Source organism: Polypterus senegalus, chromosome 3, assembly GCF_016835505.1.
Source record: "Polypterus senegalus isolate Bchr_013 chromosome 3, ASM1683550v1, whole genome shotgun sequence".
Lineage (NCBI taxonomy): Eukaryota > Metazoa > Chordata > Cladistia > Polypteriformes > Polypteridae > Polypterus > Polypterus senegalus.
In genome coordinates, this window is record NC_053156.1 from 18,409,209 (window position 1) to 18,435,336 (window position 26,128).

Sequence of the window (26,128 nt, forward strand, 5' to 3'; positions counted from 1 at the left end):
AGGTTTTAAAAGAAATGAAAGCCGACAATTTAATAGGGTGCGTTCTTACAGTCCTATCTATGAAAAGACGCTATATGAAGAGGGGCCACCTTCTACAACCTGGTGCTGCAGTGCACATTACGAAGGGTGGTCCAATACTTCCAGACAAGCTACTTTTAATTCCACTAGCCATTTATAGGTTTTCTATTAAGAGGGACCACCTTCTAAAACGTTTTGCTCCAGTGCTCATTAAGAAGGGCGACTCATGATGACTATTTCTTATAGTGCGATCTGTTTAAAGGCGCTATATTAGGATGGACTACTGTGTCACGGGAGTACTCTTTATAAAGTTTAGTGCGATACAGGAAAGCAAGATTTACTGTTAAGAGTTCTATGCTTTAGAAGACGCTATATAAGGATAAATGGCAGGGACGTGGCTGTACTCGATATGAAAGGTTTTAAAATAAATGAAGACAGACCATTGCTCCAGCACTACGTGTGAAAAGGCACCATAAAATGACGGACTGCTGTTTCATGGGAGTGCCCGTCAAAGGGCAGACTATTTCATAAAGTGCATCGATCGATTAAAAAGGCATTGTATAAGAAGGTCTGTCGTGGGTTGGCACCCTGCACAGGGTTTGTTTCCTGCCTTGCGCCATGTGTTGGCTGGGATTGGCTCCAGCAGACCCCCATGACCCTGAAGTTAGGATAGAGCTGGTTGGATAATGGATGGATGGATGGATGTATAAGAAGGTCTGCTGTGGGTTGGCGCTCTGCCAGCGGTTTGTTTCCTGCCTTGCGCCATGTGTTGGCTGGGATTGGCTCCAGCAGACCCCCATGACCCTGTAGTTAGTTAGGATGTAGCGGGTTGGATAATGGATGGATGGATGGATAAGAAGGCGACACTTTGAAAACCTGGCCACCACACACACACACACACTCACTTTTAATGAAGGTTCGATTCATGTGTTCGTTTCCCTGTCAGACGCTTCATTATGATAATTATGCTATTATATAGGGCAGTGTGGCATACTGGTTAAGGCTGTGGGTGGGTTCAAATCGGTGTGACCCTGAGGATGTCTCTTCACCTGCCTGCGCTCCAACTTGAGAAGCGAAAGAAGTGGAACCATCCATCCATCCATTTTCTAACCCGCTGAATCCGAATAGGGTCACGGGGGTCTGCTGGAGCCAATCCCAGCCAACACAGGGCACAAGGCAGGAAACAATCCTGGGCAGGGTGCCAACCCACCGCAGGACACACACAAACACACCCACACACCAAGCACACACTAGGGCCAATTTAGAATCGCCAATCCACCTAACCTGCATGTCTTTGGATTGTGGGAGGAAACCGGCGCCGGAGGAAACCCACGCAGACACGGGAGAACATGCAAACTCCACGCAGGGAGGACCCGGGAAGCGAACCCGGGTCTCCTAACTGCGAGGCAGCAGCGCTACCACTGCGCCAGAAGTGGAACCAACTGAATGTCAAATTTGCCTTGGATGAAGTCGTCAGCCAAGTAATAATAATAATATAGCGCCTTTCTTGCTGCAGTCCTATACATAGCCTGGCATTGTGTCCTCTCTGGTTTGCTCGCACACAGCGTCTGTCCACTTTTTTTTTTCTTTTTCTTTTTTCCCCCACTGCAGTGCTGTCGTCTCGCTTTTGTGTGTCGGTGCCCAGGTGTAAAGGAGGCCCGTTTTGTTGTCGTTGTTCTAATTTTTCTGTGAAATTCCACATCCGAGTTCCAGTTATTTATAGCTGCGTGCGTATTTTCTAAGCACTTGGCACTTCATTTGGCATCTGCACTTGGAAAGCTTCAGCGGAATGTTCTTGCAGGAATTCCTTAGCCTTTTTTTTTTTTTTTTTTTGCAACGTTTAATCGAGGTTCTTGGAGCAATGCGGTTCCCATGGCAACTAGCAAACAACGTGCCTGCTAAAAAAAAAACCCTCCGTGAAGGCAGCGCGGGCACGGCCGTTTTCTAATTAACAGTAAACATCCCGGAGTAGACTGGCAAGGGCGCGCCCCAAGTAGCTCACGTGAACGCGTTTTGCCAGCCACGTGCCGCGCGTGAGCCTGGACGCTCCTATTGTGCCACCGGCGATGGGTCAGTAGGTCAATAACTTCATCAGTGTCACGTTTTCTGTGTGTGTGTGTGTTTCACTTCCATGTTTATGTCATCCCCTGCCAGCGGCTATCTGGCAACGCCCGGCATTATATCTTAACCTTTGGCTAAAAAAAGCAACCCGCTTCCATTATTTATGCGCATTCGTTGCTGTCGCAGTCGCGAGGGTTGCATTTTGTTATTGTTGGAGGCGACAACGTGACAAGTAAGCGCGTGTGGGGAAAAAGAGAGAGAAAGGGAAGAAGGGGCTGAGCGAAATGACGTTGCGCGTCACTCCAGAGCAACGCCTGCCGCTGATTGGTGCATAGAAAAGGAGGGGGCGGATCAGTATGCTTACAACGGAATGTCTGCGGACTCTTAGCACATAAAAGAAGAGAACAATCTGTAGGCCGTCTGCTCCCGAAGGCATCGGCGTGTTTTGACGTGTGCATTGAGATTTTTTTTTTCCGCAGGCTGATTCCCGATTTTCTTTCCTCCTCATGCGTTGCACTTGTTTTTTTCCCTCACGTGTCTCGCATTTCTTCACTAAGCACACTATGTACTCGCTTTTCCGTCAAATTCCACATTATTTCACGTTTAGCCACAGCCATTTGAGTGTGCGACCATATTCAAGAGCGGCGTTTGGGGGTGGCATGTAGGGCGACCGCCCCACGCCCCGCACCTAAGAGGGCCCCGCTTTTGAGGTCCGCTTGTCCCGTTCGAGCGGATTTGTCAAGTTATATTCTCCAGTTTTATTTTGATAAAGTCCGCGTGGTATCTTGCAAAATATTTAGATGAATACTGTAATGAGAGCATCCGGTATATGTTAATATTATTTTTATTAAATTTGCGCGCAGATTATACAGTCCACACATAACGTAACAGCGCATGACGTAACCCGCCCCGCGTGGGGTTGGTCAATCCTAGGCCCGCACACTCTTAAGGCCGCCTCTGGATGTTAATGCTATAGCGCCTTTCTTTGATGCGTGTTATGCTATGGCATTTCTTGTTTCGACTTTCCCAATCGGTGCCTGAACTCCGAGTTGATTGAATTTTGAAATTGGTGAGGGATTTCCCCGAGGGTGGGCCAGCTCATTGTTGAGGACCCGAGTGTCTGGACCAGTCGCCCACGTAACACCTGGCTGCAGCAGATAGAGGGTCATTTCCGGAGGGTGGGACAGGACCGCGTGTCTGCCTGGGGGGTTGTAAACTGGGATCCCAAGTTGTTTCATTGTGTGGTGGGTGAGCGACACGCTTTACCAGTGCATGTACCCCAACTTGACTTGATACACTATAAGAATCCGCCTCTCTTTATGTATCGCCCCGTCTTTCACAGTGAACACTTCTGCAACAAGCTTTGTCTTTATGTAGCGCCTTTACGTGGACAGCACCGTTAGAATGCACGCGATGAAATCCGCCATCATCTTTATAAAAACGGGCTTTGCCGAGCAGTCCGTCCCTCGTTTTTATATAGCGCCTTTCACAGTTTGCAGTAGCCCAAAACGTCTTGCCGATGCTGTCGGCACTCATGTTGTGCATTTTGAAATCGAGCAGCCCCTCTGTAGCACCTTACATAATCACGATGGCCCAGGAAGGTCTACCGAGTGCTCTGACTTTTGAATTCAGCACATTGCTACAATTTTATAGCGCCTTTCAACACCAATGCTTGCCGGATCAGTTTTTTTTTTCTTTGAAGGGTCTCACCCGTGAGCTCAATCAGCCATTCTATTATAAAAAAGGAATAATAATAACACTTTATTTATTATTTTATTTATATAGCGCCTTTCCCATGCTCAAGGCACTTGGTGACCAAAGCCCACAGGGTCCCCCATTGAGTGGTTTTCAGGACAGACACGGATTTGACAGAAATTCAAAAATTTCAAAAAGTTATGGGCTGCTTTCATCTAGTTTATGGTCAAGGAGGCTGCAGCCCATTCTTTCAACCCTGGGCACGAGGCAGGAAATAACAACGGGTGGGGCGTCGGTCCAATGCAGGGCCCAAGGAGGTCCCAACCTCATCCTGTATCAAAGGCAGGGTCCATACAGGGGCTGCAGGAGGCACACACACACACACACATAAAGGCACAACTCGTAATGTCCTACTGCAATGGTCTTTGTGGCAAACTTAGAGTACCAGGAGAAACTCTTACAATGGACCCCCCGAGAGAACACGCAGACGCCACACAACACTGGGATCGTGGGACGAGAGGCGCAGACCTTTAGAATGCTGAATGACGCGAGGTCATCTCCTTCATAAAGCCACGGCTCAGGGGAACGCAAAGGGACGAGGTGGTCTCTACATGATCCGAGTCCCACCCCGGCGGAAGCTTTTCTGCCTGCTGCTGCGTGACGAGCGTTCACGAGTCGTCGGGAGGCATTCTCCGTGACCGTTGACCGACACACCACGTCCCGGCACCATTTAAAGCCCACCGGCGAGACGAAGTCTATAGTCCTGCATCCCAGATTCGGACCCTCCATGTGCTTTTGAAGGTCAACTGTATTTAATTCTTTTTAATTTGCAAACCGCAGGGCGCCCTTCTCGACTGCTTGAAAATCCTCACGTTTCTCTGCCGCGCCCGCGTCTTGTGACCGTCAGATTAGCCCCGCACGGGTAGGTTAAGGCACACGAGGCAATCCCTGCTCACTCCTTCATCAGCGCTCACGTTAGGACTGACCTCGATCTTGACGGCTTTCCTCCGTCACCCTGGAGGTCTATTTCAACATGTGCTTGGCTTGCTCGGGTGCTTTGGGGGTGTATGTGAGGCAGCGGATCAGCTTGACGGGCTTAAAAAGAAGGGAAAGAAACAGCCAGACACGTGGACGGGGGTGCGAGCCCTGGAGGTGACGTGTACTGAAAACACATTTTTGGGACTGCCGTGAACCCCGTATGCTTCTCCCGCAGGGTCCTCGCTGACAACTCATGAAGGACGCAAGGAAAGGGAAGAGAATTGGCGGAGGGGGATCTGCGCTGGCAATCGGAAGGTTGCCGGTTCGAATCCCGTAAATGCCAATTTGGGACTCTGCTCTGTTGGGTCCTTAACCTGCAATAGCGCTTTGAGTAGTGAGAAAACCGCTATATAGATGCAAATAATTATAATAATTGTTATTATTATTAAGGGCTTGCCAGTTGTGGTGCCCTGAAGAATCGGTGAATAAAAAGCAGCCAGTTTGGACTCTCATTGTCCTACCGTGGCAGACCCCGAGAACTAAACCTGTGTAGTCTCGAGCAGGAGGGACTGCGTAGTGACCTCATCCGGGTCTTCAGAATCCTCAAAGGCGTCACTCAAGAAGGTCCAGCAGTATCAGTCCAGTTTAAGGGTGAATCAGGTCCTCGAGGACACCTAGTGGAAATGAAGGGGAAGTGCAGTAGGATTTGGGACTCTTGAAATCAAATACGAAGACGTAGAGTCGAAGCAGAAACCTCGACCACCTTTAAGAAGAATCTGGAGGAGATGCGGGGACATTTGAGCAATTACGGCCGACAAATGGACTGAATGGTCTCCTCTCGTCTGCCAAATCTCTTCTGTTCTTCCAACTTGGAAGCAGACGCACAGTTGAGGACCTGGTGGGTGAAGCTCCCAACCCATTCCCCCCAAATTCCGCTTGAAGCGTTTCCTTCATTTGTTTGAACGCCACCAACTGCAACCCTCAATAGCGATGGGGCTGAGAAGTTGACAAAGCAAGCAACCCGAAAGGCATTGACGACAAAAGGGGCTGTGGACCAGGGCCTTCTTAACAAGCATCATAGACCCCCAGGCCAAGTAGTGCACTTGATAGCAAAACAGAAACACACATGGGCATCGGGTACCCTGTCCAGTGCCCATTGTGCCATATGTTCTGATGGCAAAAGGGGCTGTGGACCAGGGCCTTCTTAACAAGCATCATAGACCCCCAGGCCAAGTAGTGTGCTTGATAGCAAAACAGAAACACACATGGGCATCGGGTACCCTGTCCAGTGCCCATTGTGCCATATGTTCTGACTGCCCTGGCTATGGTATGCCAACTTGACTGCCTAGCTGTCTTGCACTTATTGGGACAAATATATTTATAATCTATCTTTTTAAATTTTTTAAATACATTTTTTATGTTTTTAGAACAATTTGGACGAGAACAGGCCATTCACCCCACCAAAACTCGCCAGTCGTAATTCCTCTTAAATAACATCGAGCCGAGTTTTGAAAGTCCCTAAAGTAAAACTGTCTAACACATTACTTGCTCACTTATTCTAAGTGTCTGTCATTCTGTTCCTAAAACTTGTGAGTAATTTCCCCTTCACAAGTTTCCAACTGTGTCCCCGTGTTCTTGATGAACTCATTTTAAAGTCACCGTCTCGATCCGCTGCACTAATTCCCTTCATTTTAAACACTTCAGTCAAGTCTCCTCTTCGTCTTCTTTGGCTTAAACTGCAAAGTCTCAGCTCCTTCTGTCATTCCTCTTTGTTCACACCTCTCAGTCCTTCAATCAGCCTTGTTGCTCTTCTCTGGACCTTTTCTTGTGCTGCTGTGTCTTTACGGAGTCATAAACTGCACCCAGTACTCCAGATGAGGCCTCACCAGTGTGTTATAAAGCTTGAGCAGACCCTCCTGTGACTTGTACTCCACACATCAAGGCGCTATATAACCTGACATTCTGTTAGCCGTCTTCATGACTTCTGAAAACTGTCTGGCAGTTGATAGCGATGAGTCCACTATGACTTCTAGATTCTTCTCATAAGGTGTGCTTCTGATTTTCAGACATTACAACGTTAGAACAATCTGGACGAGAACAGGCCATTCAGCCCAACAAAGCTCACCAGTCCTGTCCACTTAATTCCTCTAAAATAACATTGAGTCGGGTTTTGAAAGTCTCTAACGTCTCTAACGTCTTACTGTCTACCACACTACTTGCTCACTTATTCCAAGTGTCTGTCATTCTCTTCCTAATGTTTGTGTGAAATTTACCCTTCACAAGTTTCCAACTGTGTCCCCGTGTTCTTGAAGAACTCATCTTAAAGTCACCGTCTCGATCCACTGGGCTAATTCGTTTCATCATTTTAAACACTTCAGTCAGGTCTCCTCTTCATCTCCCTTTGCTTAAACTGTAAAGGCTCAGCTCCTTCTGTCATTCCTCTTTGTTCACACCTCTCAGTCCTTTAATCAGCCTAGTTGTTCTTCTCTGGACCTTTTCTAGTGCTGTTATGTCCTTTTTGTAGCCTGGAGACCAAAACTGCACCCAGGACTCCAGATGAGGCCTCACCGGTGTGTTATAAAGCTTGAGCAGAACCGCCTGTGACTTGTACTCCACACGTCAAGGCGCTATATAACCTGACAGTCTGTTAGCCTTCTTAATGGCTTCCGAACACTGACTGGAAGTCGACAGCTTAGACTCCACTACGACTCCTAAATCCTTCCCTAAGGTGTACTCTCAAGTTTCAGACCACCCATTGTGTATTCACATATCACGTGTAATAATTTTACATTTACTGATCTGTAGGAAGTAAAAATGTTACTTTTGATTATGAGAAGAAAAGAGGTAGTCAAGTGCTGGGGTCCCAGCGAGATCTCTGTTTTAAAGTGACGACGCTACATTATAAGAAAGAACAAAAACGAAAAAGATGAGTGACAAACATTCACTGATTGTTAGCAAGCATATTTCTTGCAGTTTTGGTCCTTGGGATGGACATTTTCGTCAAAGGAAGAAGAGTCATTAATCCAAACTCAATTTGGGGTCCCAATACGCCCATCCCCAATTAGTACCAGTTCTTTTTATAAATACAATAAACGCACAATGGTGTGAAAACAATAAAAGAATATCTGCCACGTAGCAAAGTATCCTCAATCATCAGGCTTCTGCCTGCAACGTAATCTTGGGAGTATGAGGCGGCCCTGTCTTCAGATCTTCTCCCTCCTCATTTGAGCTGTCGTCCATTTTTTTTTTAAAGCCCTAGGACTAGAAGGGACAGGATTAAATTACCCTCACCAGGCGTTTTTCTCCAGAATGGTGATGGAAGTACACGACAAGTCTGTTAACGGCAGCACCCCCTCTCAGCCGCGGGTGTTATTACACCCGCTAGGATGGTGATCCTCAGATGCGCATGCGTGACAACACTCCCTTCTGTTTGCCTAATTTCATCTATAATGGGATGACCAGAAATCGTAGGATGTCCCGTGGCAAACCGGAAGAGACGTTACTTGTCTTTGGGTCTGGGGCCCTCCTCTTCCACTCTAAGGGGCTGGGAGAGGAAGAGAGGTTCGTAGCTGCATCTTAGCTTCATCTGTTGTCCCCAACCGAAAAGTTTACCCCATGAGCCAAGACTGCCACACGCTCTGGCAGAGCACATATGTGACAACATATTGTTTGTTCTGGATTTTTCCAGTTCTTTTAGGTGGAACGTCTTTGTTTAACTCCACGTTTCTCAACCTTTAAGTATTTGTGACCCGAGTTTTCATAACAGTTTTAATCGCTAACCCTCTAATGTTTTTTTGAAAGGAGCCCACTAATACCAGTTTGTTCTTTTTTAATTAATGATATATCATAGATGCATATTTTATTATACCTACTTAACTTTTATCAACATTTATCTATCTTTATATTTATTTTTCTAGTATCAGAATGTAGTTTAAGTTAATTTTGTCTTGGTTTCAATAGATGTATTTTTCATATTTTCGATTCTTCTTTTCTTTTTTTCACAACTTCGCACCCCCTCGTTTTGTTACTTCGTGCCCCCCCTAGAACCAGTTTGAGAACCACTGGTTTAACATAATAAATTCAATAAAATGTACCAGTTTTTGTTATTTTGGGCCAGGGGTTTTGGCGGTTTTTCCCCTTTCCTTATTTTGTTCTGGCACAGAGAGAGAAAAGAGACGATAAAACAGATAATAGTTTTATAGATCAGGAGATGAAACGTCATTGAAAAGATGGTAAAGATTTGGGTCGTCAAAACAGTAAACTGGTCTCAAAATCGACGAATAAAAGCAAAGACTCGCTAACCGCAAGTAATCGAACCCGCAAATACACACAAAATCTGCAATCTCAGACGACCAGAACGAGCACAGTGCTGAGTTTTACATTCCTATGTGTGTCTCTGTGTGTCTGTCCGTGTCTGTGTTTGTGTGTGTGTGTGATGTCACTCACTGCCCATAATAACACTATGGCAACCGGAACAGAAGGAAATGCCATCGCCACAAGGCGTCACACAATTTCAATGCCAAGAACGATACTCTAGTGGTGTAATTAAACATTTGATATTCTGTTTAATTTTTTTCCATTTTTTTTTTTTCTTGGGCTTCTGTGTAAACTGCGGGTTTTGCTGTCATTTTTAATGTGAAGTAATTTTAAAATTGCCTTGAACATGGGAAAGGTACTATATATATAAAATGTATTATTATTTTTAATTATGAGTTGTTTTTTTTTTTTTGACAATGTTACAAATCCATTTTGTTTTATTGTGGGTGCCGCTCATTTTGAGGGGTTTAGCTTAATCTTGACAGTTGGTAACGTGTTGCTCGGCAGGGACAGCTGGAAGTTCACCGTGTATCGTGATGATGTAAAGGTCCACATCGTGATCTTCTTGGTTGTCCGAGTTTGTGGATATCCTCCTTACTCTGGAGCCCTCATTACAAATAGCCAACCCTGTGCTCGGACCCCAGAAACTCGCTGCAGAGTAAGTAGGGGTAGGTGACAAATTACAAATAACTAATATGAGAAATTGTTTATGGCAAATAAAGGGTTAAAATAAAAAATAGGCAGAAAAACCAAAACAAACTAATCAGAGAGACGGCAGGAACACCAGGAGTGGTCATCTCATCATTTGGTAACATTCTCATAAAGAGAAGGAACACACTGGGAGCTCAGCAACAGCAGAAGGTCTGGAAAACCACAGAAGACAACTGTGCTGGATGATCACAGAATTCTGTCCTTGGTGAAGAAGATCCAATTCAGGACATTTAGCCAAACCAAGACCACTCTCTGGGAGGAAGACCTGTCATCGCCAAAGTCTACAATCAAGAGAAGACTTCATGAAAGTAAAGACAGAGGGGTCAACACAATGTGTAGACCCCTGGGAAACATCAAGCAGATTAGACTTTACCAGAAAATATTTTTGAAAAGCCTGTCCAATTATTCTTCTTAGAATCTCAAACATTTTGAACATCTTTAAAAAATGATTCAGATACACAACGTTTGCCTTTCTGTGCTGCATTGCCTTTCTCAGATACGATCAAAAAGAAACGGGCGCGCATCTTTTCTTTTTTTTTTTTTTTAAGAACAAATTCGCGTCTTCTCTTTATTTTACTTTAGCATTACAGTTTGTTCTCCTGCCAGCCCCCACCTTCCCCCGCTGCAGACCCCCAATGCTCACTCGATTCCCTGCCTTCCACCGTTGGATTAACTCTTAACGGCCGCACGCGGACTGCAGTCCATGTGAGTGGCTGGTCAGGTGTCTGCTCGGCTCTCTCGTGGCCAGGAGGTGGGCTGAACACCAGGGGGCGCTGCATTGTCTGGCTTCCCTGACATGTGCAGGACGGCCCGTGGCTCGGAGTTGATCAGCTGTGTGTGTGTTTTTTTGAGACTGGAGGGTGGACTCTAATAATTGGTCTTTCTGTTAGGGCGCCTTATTCTTTGGGGGGCTTATTTTGCTTGTTAATCTATTAAAGCGTCTTTATTTTATATAGTACCTTAAACAGCCAGGTGCGTTTTAAAGGGACTGTAATAAATAATCTGCCCCATCCGGCTGCGGCTGCCTGTGGCGAGAGAATGACATTAAGCGAGTTGAATGTGTGGCACAGTGGATGTGATGAGTATAAAAATAGAAGAAGTGCGGACACGTGCAAAGCTAAAAAGATCCAGGGGGTTCCAAATGTGTAAATCTGCCTGCACGGCACATTTCCTTTTTCTAACTGACAAAACAGCCAGTGGAGTTGATTGCGTGAACAGATCGCCCAGGGTATACTTGGCCTACAAGGCGCGCTGCTGCCTCCTGCTCGCTCTGCTTTGCCAAATGAGCGGGTACAGGTAGAGATAAAAATAGAAACGTGTGCGCGCGCGGCAGCCGGCACTTATGCGCGCGTGCATGTGTGTGTGTGCGCGCGCAGGAATGTAGGTCAGATGAATAATTCGAGCAGCCCCCGTCCTCGCACACATATTGCCAATTGACAGATGACCACGGAGTCCTATGCCCACTGGGCGCTCATGCAGTCGTTCCTTATGCGGTGCCATGTCAGTTCGGGGTCTCCATTCAGCAGAAGCAGAGACTTCAGCCCCCAGTCCAGTGTGTCCTTTGTGCCCACTCAGGTTGCATCTTTCTGTGACTGTTTACCACCAGGATGATCACCATTAGACGTGGGATTTCCAGCCTGTATAACATACACATACTACCCATGACAATTCATTGAGAGGGTGTCCACCCCACCCTCACTAAAGTCGGCAGCCTGCTTCTGCCCTTCTTGTACCCTTCGAGGTATAATAGTAGCTGGATCAGATTTACCTTTTCATTTTGGCTCATTGTTCTGGTGCCGGTGGTCTCAGTCGGCCCACTTGTACTGGTCAATCAGTTCTGATCCCGGTCGTTTTGTTCACACGGCTCTGATGTTCTAGGAGGTTGGGGTCTCGGCTGGCCCAAGTGTAATGGTCACCCGGACTCGATGTTTGTTCACAAGTCCAGTGCAACCGGGGTCCGACCTGCCAAGGTGGCTTAGGGGCTCAGCATTGGACCTCCCCAAGCCTGGCCCCCTGTGTCCTACTGACCAGGTCACTCACCCTGCCTGGACTCTGATGGTCAGAAGTACAGAGAAACACTTGCATTAGGGGCTTTGGGATGTAGTTTATGATAGAAAGGCGCTATATAAAGTATAGTGTGCGCCCTTTGTAAAAGGGTCTCGGTGTCTGATTTGTTCTGTAGGTCTGATGATGCTGATCCCACCAAACCGGTCAGACGGGGGACTTTCTGAGGTGACCTGCTCTCCGGCCCACCCCCCCCACTAACGTCACTCTCTCCTTCTTCTCTTGTCATCCCCTACAGGCAGCGTCATTCTGTATGCTGGCTCTTCAGGAAACTCCAGCCCCAGTCCCAGCAGTCCGTCCAGCGGCTACCAAACCCAGTCTCCCACCTCCCAGCCTCCGTCGCCCGATGAAGTCACGTTTACCGAGATCGGGGTCCTGAAGCAGCAGGATGCCAGCTCCCCCAAGCTGGCCTTCCAGTTCCCTGAAGTGGCCGCCATCACGCAGGTCCCGCCACGGTATGCCAACCAGGGGGTCACCTGCAGTCCCAGTCCAGCGAATGGTGGCAGCAAGCAGACCACCTGCAAGGCCAGCGGAGTGCCAGGCTCCTTCACCAGTGAGTGTCCCACCGCCTTCAATATCTGGTGGGCAGCAGCCATGAGAGGTTACTGGCACACCACTAGGGATTGGGCAGCTGCCCAGTGTTTTGGGGGTGGGTGGATTTTGATTTTAATGTCCTCACCCTCCTGTCTGTGTGTCTTCTCAGAGGCCGGTGGGATGGTCCTGCTGTGCAAGGTGTGTGGAGACATCGCATCCGGGTTCCACTACGGCGTCCACGCCTGCGAGGGCTGCAAGGTACGTCATTGATGCCCCTGGGCATATCTGGTACTGGTTCTGGTTTCAGATGTTTGAAATCTGCTCCTTTGGTGTTGAACCCGACTCACCTGAAGTAACACAACCTCACCTATTAATGACTGCAGGAATCTGGTTCTGGTTCTGGTTTCAGATGCCTTATACTGGCTCACCTAAATTTTAAACAATACTGGCTGCCTTTCTAATGGTTCAGGCATCTGGTTCTCATTCTGGTTCTGGAATCTAAGACATACTACTTTTGATATGGACCTGGCTCACTGGAACCGGTACCAACTCACTTTTTACAGGTTACACACACCTGGTTCTGGTTTCAGATACCTTATACTGGCACCATCATTTAGGCCGTTTAATTTTAAATAATACTGGCTGCCTTTTTAATGATTCAGACGTTTAGTTCTGGTTCTGGATCTGGTTTTGAGCATCTGTAACATACTAATTTTGAAATGGACCTGGCTCACTTAAACTGGTGCCAACTCACTATTTACAGATCACTGACATCTGGTTCTGGTTTCAAATGTCTTTTACTGGCTTACCTAAATCTTAAACGATACTGGCTGCCTTTCTAATTGTTCAGGAATTTGGTTCTGGTTCATGTTTCAGGCATCTGAAACATGCTAATTTCGATATGAACTGGTACCAAGTCACTTTTTACAGGTTACAGACACCTGGTTTTGGTTTCAGATGCCTTATACTGCCACCATGATTTAGGCCACTTTAATTTTAAATAATACTGGCTTATCTTTTTAAGGTTATCAGACATCTGGTTCTGGTTCTAGTTTTGAGCATCTGTAACATACTCATTTTTCCATGGCACTGTCTTATTCATTTACACTTTTCAGATCACTGACATCTGGTTCTGGTTTCATATGTTTGAAATCTGCTCATTTGGTGTTGAACCCGACTCACCTGAAGTAACACAACCTCACCTATTAATGACTTCAGAAATCTGGTTCTGCTTCTAGTTTCAGATGCCTTATACTGGCACCAAGATTTAGGCCACTTTAATTTTAAATAATACTGGCTATCTTTTTAATTATCAGACATCTGGTTCTGGTTCTGGTTTTGAGCATCTGTAACATACTAATTTTGCCATGGGACTGTCTTACTCACTTACACTTTACAGATCACTGACGCCTGGTTCTGGTTTCAAATGTATTGTACTGGCTTACCTAAATTTTAAATAATACTTGCTGCCTTTTTAATGGCTCAGGCATCTGGTTCTGGTTCTGGTTTCAGGTATCTGAAGCATACTAATTTTGATATGGACCTGGCACACTTCAAATGGCCCCAACTCACTTTTTACAGGTTAGAGACACCTGGTTCTGGTTTCAGGTGCCTTATACTATACTGGCACCATGATTTAGGCTGATTAATTTTAAATAATGCTAGCTGCCTTTCTAAGGTTATCAGACATCTGGTTCTGGGTCTGGTTTCATATGTCTTGTTCTGGCTCACTTACATTTTAAATAATACCTTTCCAACGATGCAGGCATCTGGTTCTGGTTCTGGTTTCAGGTATCTGAAACATACTCATTTTGATATGGATCTGGCTCACTTGAACCAATGGCAACACATTTTTTTACTGCTTACAGACACCTAGTTCTGGTTTCAGTTGCCCTATACTGGCACCTAGATTTTTGCTGATTAATTTTAAATAATGCTTGTTATCTTTTTAAGAATTCAGATATCTGGTTCTGGATCTGGTTTCAAGTATCTAAAACATACTGCTTTTGATATGGACCTGGCTCACTTGAAATGGCACCAACTCCCTTTTTACTGACACCTGGTTCTGGTTCTGGTTTCAGAAGTCCTAAACCTGCACCTTTGTTTTAAAGCTCATTCTCTTGAACTGATACTGGCTTACTTTATATGGGTCATTTGTCTCCTTTTAGAGGTACAGACACCTGGTTCTGGTTCTTTTAACACATTTCTATGTCTACTCTTTTTGAAATTGACCGGGTTCACTTGAATTATTACCAGCTCACGTTTTAAGGGCATAGACCCCCGGTATGGGTTCTGGTTTCGGATGTCTGAAACTTGCTCATTTTTGTTCCATTTGGATTATTTAAACTCCTACCAGCTCGCAGACACCCGGTACCGGTTCTGGTTTCAGATGCCTTATACCAGTTGATATTAATTGAGAGTCGGCCCACAATCCTGGTGTTGGATTCTTTAAATCTGCTTACACAGCTTTGGTTCACCTTTTGGGGGGTTGCACCCACTTGGTTCTGGTTCTGGTTTCAGATGTCATAAACCTGCGCCTTTCCGGTATGACCTTTGATCATTGTAACTGTTCACTTTCTAGAACTGCAGACACCTGGTTCTAGTTCTGGTTTCGGATGTCTTATAGCAGCCCACATTGATTTAGAACTGGGTCATTTGAACTGGCTCTGTTTGACATTTTCAGGGTTGCAGACACCTGGTACCAGTTCTGGTTTCTGATATCTTGAACCTGTTCATTTTAATTTACACCAGACTCTTTAAACCGATACTGGCTCATCTTGTTGGGGTTCTGGTATCTGGCTCTGGTTTCAGATGTCTTGAACATTTTTATTATCCATTAGATCTGGCTTACTTGAACTGATCCTGGCCCAACGTTTATCTGTCGCTGATATTTGATGCCAGTCCTGGTTTCAGATGCTTGACACAAGTTCAAACTGAATTTGTCTCAGTTTTGGGAGATTGCAGACACCTGGTTCTAGTTCTGGTTTCAGATGTCGTAAACCTGCTCCTTTTCTGTTAAACTTGGATACTGGCTCATTTTGTTGAGGTTCTGGTACCTGGTTCTGGTTCTGGTATAAGATGTCTTATGCCAGCTCAGCTTGCTCTAGATTTGGTTTATTTTAAATGGTACCAGCTCCCTGTTTTGGGGTGCAGACACCTGGTTCTGGTCTCAGATGTTGTAAACCTGCTCCTTTTCTGTTAAACCTGGATATCGGCTCATTTTATTGAGGTTTTGGTTCTGGTTTCAAATGCTTTACTCGAGCTCAGCTTGCTCTTGATTGGCTTGTTTTAAATAGTACCAGTTCCATTTTTTGAGGTGCAGACACCTGGTTCTGGTTTCAGATGTGATAAACCTTATTTTCTACTTAACCTGGATACTGGCTCATTTTGTTGTGGTTCTGATTCTGGTTTCAGATGCTTTTTCATTTTCTATTAAATCAGGCTTATTTGAACTGATCCTGTCCCACTTTTAAGGGACACTGATAGCTGGTTCCAGTCCTGCTTTTAGATGTGTTCTTCCGGCTTCCAACAATTTTAAATTTGTCTTAGTTTTAGAGGTTTCAGACACCTGGTTCTGGTTTCAGGTGTCTTAAACCTGCTCCTTTTCTGTTAAACTTGGATACTGGCTCATTTTGCTGGGGTCCTGGTACCTGGTACTGGTTCTGGTTTCAAATGGCTTAGCTTGTTCTTGATTGGATTATTTTAAATGGCACCAGCTCCCTGTTTTGGGAGACAGACACCTGGTTCTGGTTCCGGTTCTGGTTTCTCATCTGGTTTATTTGTACTGGCCCTCCCCTGGTACAAGTGGCTCCATTTATATGGGGGACAGATTTCTGATTCTGGTTTCTTATGTTGGCCACACACTAACACCTTGGCATGCTTGTGCCCACCATATAGAGCTGGAAAGCAGCGGGGTCTTGGAAGTGGCTCTGTGGTGTTACCTACTGTCATTGTGATGTGACTTGATGCCAGTGATCTGGCTGAAGATGAGCAGGCTGTTTGTTCATCTGGTGCCCAAAGCGCCTCTGTGACGCTTAAAAAATGAGCCACAAAAACGTGTGCCAGTCCTGGTTTCAGATGCTTGACACAAGTTCAAACTGAATTTGTCTCAGTTTTGGGAGATTGCAGACACCTGGTTCTAGTTCTGGTTTCAGATGTCGTAAACCTGCTCCTTTTCTGTTAAACTTGGATACTGGCTCATTTTGTTGAGGTTCTGGTACAAGTGGCTCCATTTATATGGGGGACAGATTTCTGATTCTGGTTTCTTATGTTGGCCACACCCTAACACCTTGGCATGCTTGTGCCCACCATATAGAGCTGGAAAGCAGCGGGGTCTTGGAAGTGGCTCTGTGGTGTTACCTACTGTCATTGTGATGTGACTTGATGCCAGTGATCTGGCTGAAGATGAGCAGGCTGTTTGTTCATCTGGTGCCCAAAGCACCTCTGTGGCACTTAAAAAATGAGCCACAAAAACGTGTGCCAGGCTATGTGCAGATGTGCTGCCTGAGAATATGATCTCATATACTGTAGCGCCTTTCGTTCAACACCTGGCCATCATCCACTCCGTCATGCCACTGAGTAGACACAAGACTTGGCATCACACCCTGCTCCTTGGTTAGCCATGATTGAGCCCCCAGGTGCCTCCATGGGGTTTTCTTACCATTCGTTTATAAGATGGCATTGCCACTAAAGGCACTATACACAACTAAACTTCCCGGTTTGCCCCTACTTGTCCTCCCAGCCATGTGTCTCTCATTCCAGGGTTTCTTCCGCCGCAGCATTCAGCAGAACATCCACTACAAGATGTGCGTGAAGAACGAGAACTGCCTGATCATGAGGATGAACCGCAATCGATGCCAGCACTGCCGCTTCAAGAAGTGTCTGTCAGTCGGGATGTCCCGCGACGGTGAGTGTCCTTCACTGGCTTAGCACTTCACCCCTTATTTCATATATAGCGCCTTTTATAACGTGTGAGTGGAGAAGGTGACAAGGCATGGGAGGTGCTGGGGGTCACTTGAGGGGGACAGGAGTACTTGGAAGGATGTCCCAATCCTAAGTGTGTGACCTGAGTGTGTAGGGTGGGAGTGTGTTGAATCCCGAGGGTCTCTTTATTCTCTTTATTTTAGTTATTGGGGAGCCATGAAAATCCTGTGTCTTAATGTTCTCATTCTTTGCAATTTCTATTCAAATGATATTTAAATTAGCTCCAAGTCCATCTGTGCCTGTACTGCAGTGCGCCCCCTGGTGGTTGTCCATTTAGCTTCTCCTATTACAGGCCAGCTTAGCCATCCCGTTTAGCATTCAGCTACTGTCACAGCTCCAGTGTGTTCAGAAATGATTAAGATGAGTAGCGCCAGGGCTTTGCCTTGGTTGGCATGTCCAGCAGTGATGAGATGCCCAGTGGCCATATGGGGGCCGTGGGGGATGTAGGGAATGGGTTGCTTCCCAATGTCTATTTTATAACCCAGCAGGTTTTTTATTGGCATCATTGTTTTAATTGTTAAATTGTCTATTTAAATGATATTTAAATTAGTTTTGATTATGCATGCCCACCTGTGCCAGTCCATGTTATTTCAGTGTGCCCCCTGGTGGCTGTCCATATCTGGGCTGTGTAGAGCTTCTTTTCTTCTGAGTTCTGGTTAAGCCAACATATCCTGTGGGACATGACGGCCCCTCTCCAACTACTGTAGTACACATTTAAGGTCATTTTTATAAATGAAGAAGAGCAGCTCTGGCACTTCACCTCTTTATGCTGATATGCCCATCATTATTGAGGTGACCAGTGGTCTTATGGGGGCTTTCCGAAAGTGAACTTTGTAGGCCTTGTTGGGGCTTTTCACAGGCACACCACCGAAATATTCTGTCCCAGTGGGATCTTTCTTCACCGTTTAATAGTTCATTTAAATAATATTCAAATTAGCTTGAATTGTGCCAGCCTACCTGTGCTAGGCCATGTTACTGCAGTGCGCCCTCTGGTGGCTGGGTTGTGTGGAGCCCCTATTCCCTCTGGTTTCCACTCAACTCCCCTGTCCCCTTTTCTAGGACATCTGTGGCACATCACAAGATAACCCCACCAATCCAACACCACCCAGGCACACCCAACAAAACTCAATAACTACCAACCAGAGAAAACCCCCCAGGGCAGGCTGAGCTGCTTTCCTCAAGAGGCCATTTCATGAAAATCATCAAGGATCTCATTTAATAGCACACCCTCCAAAAGGCGCTATATGGAACAATGTGCTTCTCAGTCTTTTTAAAATTATTTTTATATTTGTTTGAGTTATGAAAGCCCACCTGTGCTACAACATGTGCCCCCATGGTGACTGTCCATTTCTGGGGTGGTGTGAAGCCCTTCTCAGTTTGGCTCCCAGTCAGCTCCCCTACCCACCTCCCCACTACCAGGAGGGACATCTGTGACCCAAGACAAGCCACGCCCACTGATCTTCCTACCAAACCCCCAAACCACTCGGGCACACCCACCAAACCTCAGGAACTGTCACCCAGAGTTGTACCCTTGATAAAGATGGGCAGGGTGAGCTTCATGTAACAAATGTCCAAATGCATGAAAATTTGAAGGAACTCTTTTGATGGTTCACCCTCTGAAAGGCGCTATATACAATAATCTTCTTCCGCATTTTATAGCTATTAAAATAATATTTAAATGATCATATATTATGCAAGCCGTCCAGCGCTACTCTGTTATGGCAAGGATCTCATTTGATAGCATACCCACCAAAAGGCGCTATATAGATTAGTCCTTTTTCTCATTTTATAGGTATTTAAATAATATTTAAATTATCCTAAATTATGCAAGCCTTCCAGTGCTGCACACATGTTACAGCAAGGATCTCATTTGGTTGCCCACCCTCTGAAAGGTACTATATAAAATGATCTGCTTCACCCATTTTACAGCTATTTAATAAATAATATTTAAATGATTGAATATCATGCAAGCCTTCCCACTGCTACTCCAAGGTATGGCAAGCATCTCATTTGATAGTGCATTCACCAAAAGGTGCTATATACTGTAGATTAGTCCTCTTTCTCATTTAATAGTTATGTAAATAATATTTAAATTATCCTAAATTATGCATGCCTTCCAGTGCTGCACACATGTTACAGCAAGGGTGCTTTTTTTCCAGCTTGTCTCAGTTTTAGACGGTACAGACTCCTGGTTCTGGTTCTAGTTTCAAGTGTCTTAAACCTGCTCCTTTTCTGTTAATCTTGGGATACTAACTCATTTTGCTGGGGTTCTGGTACCTGGTTCTGGTTTCAAATACCTTATTCCAGTTCAGCCTGCTCTTGATTGGCTTGTTTTAAATGCTTGTTTTTTGAGGTGCAGATGCCTGGTTCTGATTCTGGTTTCAGATGTGATAAACCTTATTTTCTACTTAACCTGGATGCTAGCTCATTTTGCTGATGTTCCGGTTCCTGGTTCTGGTTTCAGATGCCTTACTGCAGCTCACCTTGATATAGATTCACTTATTTTAAATGGTACCAGCTCTCTGTTTTGGGCTGCAGACACTTGGTTCTGGTTTCAGCTGACTTCAAACCTTTTCATTTTCTATTAAGTCTGGCTTACTTGAACTTCTCCTGTCCCACTTTTAAGGGGTACTGATATCTGGTTCCAGTCCTGCTTTCAGATGCTTTCTTCCAGCTCCCAATGATTTAAATTTGAGATTAAAGACACCTGGTTCTGCTTTCAAGTGTTTTGAAATCTGCTTCTTTTCTGTTAAACGTGGATACTAGTTCATTTTGCTGGGGTTCTGGTACCTGGTACTGGTTCTGGTTTCAAATACCTTATTCCAGTTCAGCCTGCTCTTGATTGGCTTTTTTTAAATGGAGCCAGCGCCCTGTTTTGGGGTGCAGACACCTGGTTCTGGTTTCAGATACTTTACTTACTCCACCTCACCTTGCTCTACATGTGCTTGTTTTAAATGGTACCAGCTCTCTGTTTTGGGCTACAGACACCCGGTTCTGGTTTCAAATGTGTTTAAAACCTTTTTCTTTTCCATTAAATCAGGTTTATTTGAACTGATCCTGTCCCACTTTTAAGGGGCACTGACATCTGGTTCCAGTCCTGCTTTCAGATGCTTTCTTCCAGCTCCCAAAGATTTAAATTTGTCTCAGTTTTAGAGGTTACAAACACCTGGTTCTGGTTTCAGATGTCTTAAACCTGCTTCTTTTCTGTTAAACTTGGATACTGGCTCATTCTGCTGGGGTTCTGGTACTTGGTACTGGTTCTGGTTTCAAATACCTTAGCTTGCTCTTGTTTGGCTTATTTTAAATGACACCAGCTCCCTGTTTTGGGGTGAAGACACCTGGATCTGGTTCCAGTTCTGGTTTCTGATCTGGTTTATTTGCACTGGCCCTACCCTGGTACAAGTGGCTTCATTTATATGGGGGACAGATTTCTGATTCTGCTTTCTTATGTTGGCCACACACTAACAACTTGGCACGCTTGTGCCCACCATACAGAGGTGGAAAGTAGCAGGATGTTGGAAGTGGCTCTGTGGTGTTACCTACTGTCATTGTGATGTGACTTGATGCCAGTGATCTGGCTGAAGGTGAGCAGGCTCTTTGTTCATCTGGTGCCCGAAGCGCCTCTGTGAAAATAACGGTTGGCTTAAAAATGAGCCACAAAAACATGTGCCAGGGCCAGAGAATATGATCTAATATAGTGCCTTTCCTAGAACACTCCATTATGCTACTAAGTAGACACAAGACTTGGCACCACACCCTGCTCCTTGGTGACCACACGGGTACATTCATGGGGTTTGTTACAGCAAGGATCTCATTTATTAGTATGGCCACCAAAAGACGCTATATAGAATAATCTGTTTCCCTATTTATAGCTATTTAAATGATCAAATGTTATGCAAGCCTTCCCGTGCTCCTCCATTTTACAACAAGGGGCTCATCTGACGGCATACCCACTGAAAGGCGCTATATAGAATAGTCCACGTCCTAGCTATTTAAATAATAATGAAATTATCCTAAGTTATGCAAGCTCTCCAGTGCTACGCCATTTTACAGCAAGGATCTCGCTCACCAAAAGGCGCTATATAGAATAGTTCACCTCCCTGTTAAATAGTAATAATGTTGGTTTGATTTATGAAGACCGGCCTGTGCGTGTCCATGTCACTGCAGTGCGCCCCCTGGTGGGTATCCATTTCTGGGGGGGGATCAGGGTTCCAATCAACTCTCGTGCCCCCATTGTATCATCAGGTGATCGGTGACACATGAGAAAGGCCATTAAACACACACACAGAAACACCCACCAAACCCTCAGTTAACTGCCAACCAGAGAAAACGCCAACGCTGCCCCTCTGATAAAACCAGGCAGGCTGAGCAGCACTCAATAAGTCGCCGGCTACATGAGGATCATCATGGCTCTGGGGTTTTCTCTGGTTGACAGTTACTGAGGTTTGGTGTGTGTGTGTGTGTGTGTGTGTGTGTGTGTGTGTGTGTGTGGTATGGTGGTATTGTTGCAGAGATCACACGCAAACCGCTGAATTATCAAATTGTGAAAAGCCGCAACCTAGAAACCCTGTTATCAGCATCGCAACAACAGGAAGTGAGCTCAATCGGTGCCCGCCTTTCTCTCTCTCTCTCACACACACACACACACACACACTCCACGCTATGACCACACCCGTCCTGATTTCAATGACACGCTTTTAAGGGGGCATCTAAAGGGTGAAGGGTCAGTCCCGAAGGGGAGGGTAAATTAGGGTCTTCCGATAACGCATCACGTCAGCTGCTTGTAATCGATACATCTTTTATATAGCGCCTCACCTAGCTCAGTCTTAAGGCCATCATGTAATCCTTTTATAGTTAGCTCTATCTCAGATTCACAAATCAATCTTTTTTATGACATGTTTTATAGTTCACTGTGTCACAAAGCCATGAATCGTTTTATTTAGCATCCTTCATTGTAAGATTTGCGTAAAAGCCATCACGGGATCTGTTATGTTGGACCAGTGCAATCCATAAAGTTTAGTATACAGTAGCGCCTTTCTTCGTGAGCGATATAGGAAAACAAATTACCTTCTTTTAATGAGGTGCGCTTCGCAGCACTCGATCATTTTTATGCTAAAATGTTTTCATTAATTCTTTCTGCATCTGGAATATTACAAACCAAGTATGAAGTCGCTTTCGTCAGAAAGTGCTGTCATAGAGCGGGTCTCGCGGTCAGTTCGGATCATCCATCTAAAGTGCATTGAAGTAGAGCGCCTTAGCTCGTGAGAGAGCCGACCTGCGCGTTCGCGTGAGCGGGCGCGTGCCACGCCCGCAGATGTACCTGCGTGCACCAGGTGACCTACATCTAGCGCGCTGCCTGAGGAGAGTCACGAGGCGGCGGCTTCGCTTAATAAATAAATAAAAAAGGGAAATTTAGAAAAACAGGCTGGGTGACGTTTGTGAAATGTGTGTAATTTGGGGCAAGGAGGGGGGAGTATAGGGGTTGATAAAACAAAATCTGGGTCATGCAAAAACGGCTGAAACACTAACAGGAACTGCGGCGGTCGGGCTGTAAAGGCAAAGATTTGTCGATAGCGAGATGTTCTCGTTACCATCATTATGCAGGCGACGTGCCGGAGAAGAACCACATCCTCCTCAGCCCACCGCTCCCCCCACGTCCGTCTGTCACTGCAAAACCAAAAAAAAAAAGGTGAATAACAAAAGACTGGCGGGTACACAGGCCAACGCCTCACACCTTCGAAAAGGCGCAGGACTTGTGACCCGCGGCACTGAATGGTCACTGTCTTGTCACTGTCACCCTGTCACTCTCTCTGTCTCTCTGGAATTGGTAATGGGATGACAAAAAAAGTGTCGTCACAGGGTGACCGCCCAATAGACTCGGAGATAATGAGGGTCGACATCACCTCGTGGCCACAACTGGTGACAGTCTACAGCCACGTGGCCCCTGGGTGTACACAAAGGTCACCAACGTGACAAATCTGCAGGAGCGGACCTAGCAGATAACACAGTCCTGGCGCCTCTCTCCGGGGCTGCTTCACGCCTAATACCCGGCGCTGCCAGAACAAGCTGCGACCATCTTCATTTGCATTAAGTGACCACTTTGAAGAGGACCACTTTTCATATCTTCAGTATTACAGTGGCTTTCATATTTGTCTTTATTTAATATTCTGCTTCTTCCATATATTTGTCTATTATACAGTGGCTTCCAAATGAAGCTTTTTGTCTCTCTGTTGTAGGGATCCTTTTATACCTCTCTGTCAAGTACAATAAAGTGCCCCTCATTTCTATATTTCCATAATATTGTGCCTTTTGTATCTATCTATAATATAGTGTCTTTCCTATTTATCTATCATGCAGTTCTTTATCTTTCTACAATATAGCGCCTTTCATTTGTCAGTCTATATTGTGTTTTCCATACACATTTATCTGTTATAGTGCCTTTCCGATCCATCTATAACACACTGCTATCTTTCTATAATATAGTTCCTCTCATTTGTTTTTATAATATTCCGCCTTTCATGTCTTTCTATTTCTTATAGATAAATCTGAAAGGTACTATATAACATATAGGAAGATATGAAAGAAACAATATAGAAAGATAAATGAAAGGGACTGTGTTTTAGAATGATAAAGCAGTATGTTATAGATAGATAGGAAAGGCACTATATAATACACTGCTCTTTCAACAATGTACTTTCTTTCTTTTGTTTTTCTATAATATTATGCCTTTCAGATCTTTCTGTGCTGTTATATATTGCCTTTTGTATCATGCTGATTTTAACCTTATTTAATACAAAGCCATTTATTATGATCTATCTGTTCATATCTTTCTATCTTTAATTTTAGCCCCTTCGATCAGTCTTACAGTGCCTTTCTTACCTGTCTAATATACTGTGGTATTTGTTCATAATATTGTGATTCTTTTCATATATGTCAATCCTATAACACTTTCATGAATTTCATTTAATTCTAATGCCTTTACCATTTGCTTATAATATATTGATTTATCTATCTATAATGTACTGCCTTTCATATCTTTCTATCAATCTTATAATGCCTTAGGTATGTGGTTATAACCTACTTCTTTACTTGCCTATGCTGTTGTGCCTTTCATGTCTGTCTGTCTATCAGTCCATTATATAGCTCCTTTCACATCATTCTGTCAGATCTGCACTGTAACATTATCTATCTATCTATCTATCTATCTATTATATAGTGCCTTTCTATCTATCTGTCTATCTATCTATCTATCTATCTATCATTATATAGTGCCTTTCATATCTATCTATCTATCTATCTATCTATCTATCTATCTATCTATCTATCTATCTATCTATCTGTTGTATAGCTCCTTTCATATCTACCAATCAGTCTTATCCTGTCTTTCCTACCTGTCTATAATAAATGGCTTTACCTGCCTATTATATAGCGCCTTTCCTATCTGTCTATCTTTGGTGTTGCCCCTATATTATTTTTCTATCTATCTGATAACACATTTCCTGTCTGTCTATAATAAAGTGCTATGTATGCCTTTCAATATAGTGCCTTTCATTTTTATCTATCATTCTCTGTCTACTACCCTACAGTTCCTTTCACATCACTATAGCTATCGTTTTTTTTAAACAATTGGCAAACAAGGCAAAAGAGCAGAAGGCCCCACTAGAGAATTTTAGCACGTTTCATGCAGTATTTTTATACAATGAACTTGCCATTCAGTATTATTCAGCTCCCATTACAGGCCCCAGTGGATGGCAGCCATGGTGCTGCTCACACTGCCAGCTCTGCCGGCACCTCTCTTCTTGATGACTTGGCGTTCTCTGGTGACCTACTGACCCAGTTGAGTGAAAGCATAAGTGCGTCATTACAGCTCTGTGATAAATGATCTGACCGCCCGCCTGCCTGCCTGCCTGCCCATCCATGGGCTGTCCAGATGCCCAGTGCGCCCCTGCTCATTTCGGATTACTGTTAGTGCTCAGGTGCTGAGGTTCAAATATTCAAGATATGGATGACTTGACCAGTGATGCTTCAGCATCCATGTTTGTGTCATGAACCCCCTTAAGTCTCAGAGCTCTGCCATTTATTTATGAGCACAGGTTCTCCGAGGGCTGGTGTGCCAATCACAGCAGATGGGGAAATCCCATGATTTTTTTCCCAGGAATGTGCCGACAGTTTATTGTAGAGCAAACTCACCCACTCGGCTTGAACATTTTCTGTTGACCAGATGTCTCAATCTGAATGTTTTTGGGATTTAGGGTTTCAAGGAGAGTTGCTAACTGACAGTGGGAGAAGGTGCAACATCCACAAATAGTGTCTAGCCTGGGATTTGAAGCAGGGACTGTGTAGCTGTGAGGCAGAATCGCCAACTATTGTGCCACCATGCCACCGCTTAACTTGCAGTAAAATGAGTGAGATGGTGAGCAGTACAATACAGATTTTCATGGGAAATCTATATGTGATGGTGCCCCCTTTAAAAGGCACTACATTAAATAAAGATGATGCCACCACCAGGCTATAGGAACCTCGTTCACTTCCCAATAACAGTAGTGGTGTCAGGAGGGCACTGTACTCATTTTAGAGAGCTTCTGTAAGAGTCAAATGGTGACTGAGCAAGGAGAAATATAAATGATGGGATGACACAAAACCCGAGAGCCACCTAAGGACAGGATCACGTGGACAGTAAATTGAAACAATGTGAAAAAGTATCTGCCCCCTTCCTGATATCCTGGTTTTGTATATCGTGCACAATAAATGGCCTCAGACCATCCAT

General features: G+C 44.9%; 1 protein-coding gene across 1 annotated transcript in view; it reads left to right on the forward strand.

Annotated features, from left to right (window-relative positions):
- LOC120524890 (nuclear receptor subfamily 1 group D member 1-like) overlaps positions 1 to 26,128 on the forward strand; it is a 48,588-nt gene that overhangs the window by 12,940 nt on the left and 9,520 nt on the right. The window contains exons 2-4 of the mRNA XM_039746720.1: positions 12,083 to 12,397; positions 12,548 to 12,636; positions 17,140 to 17,284. Of these exons, the coding sequence (XP_039602654.1) occupies positions 12,083 to 12,397; positions 12,548 to 12,636; positions 17,140 to 17,284 (549 nt within the window). The remainder of the gene's footprint in view (positions 1 to 12,082; positions 12,398 to 12,547; positions 12,637 to 17,139; positions 17,285 to 26,128) is intronic.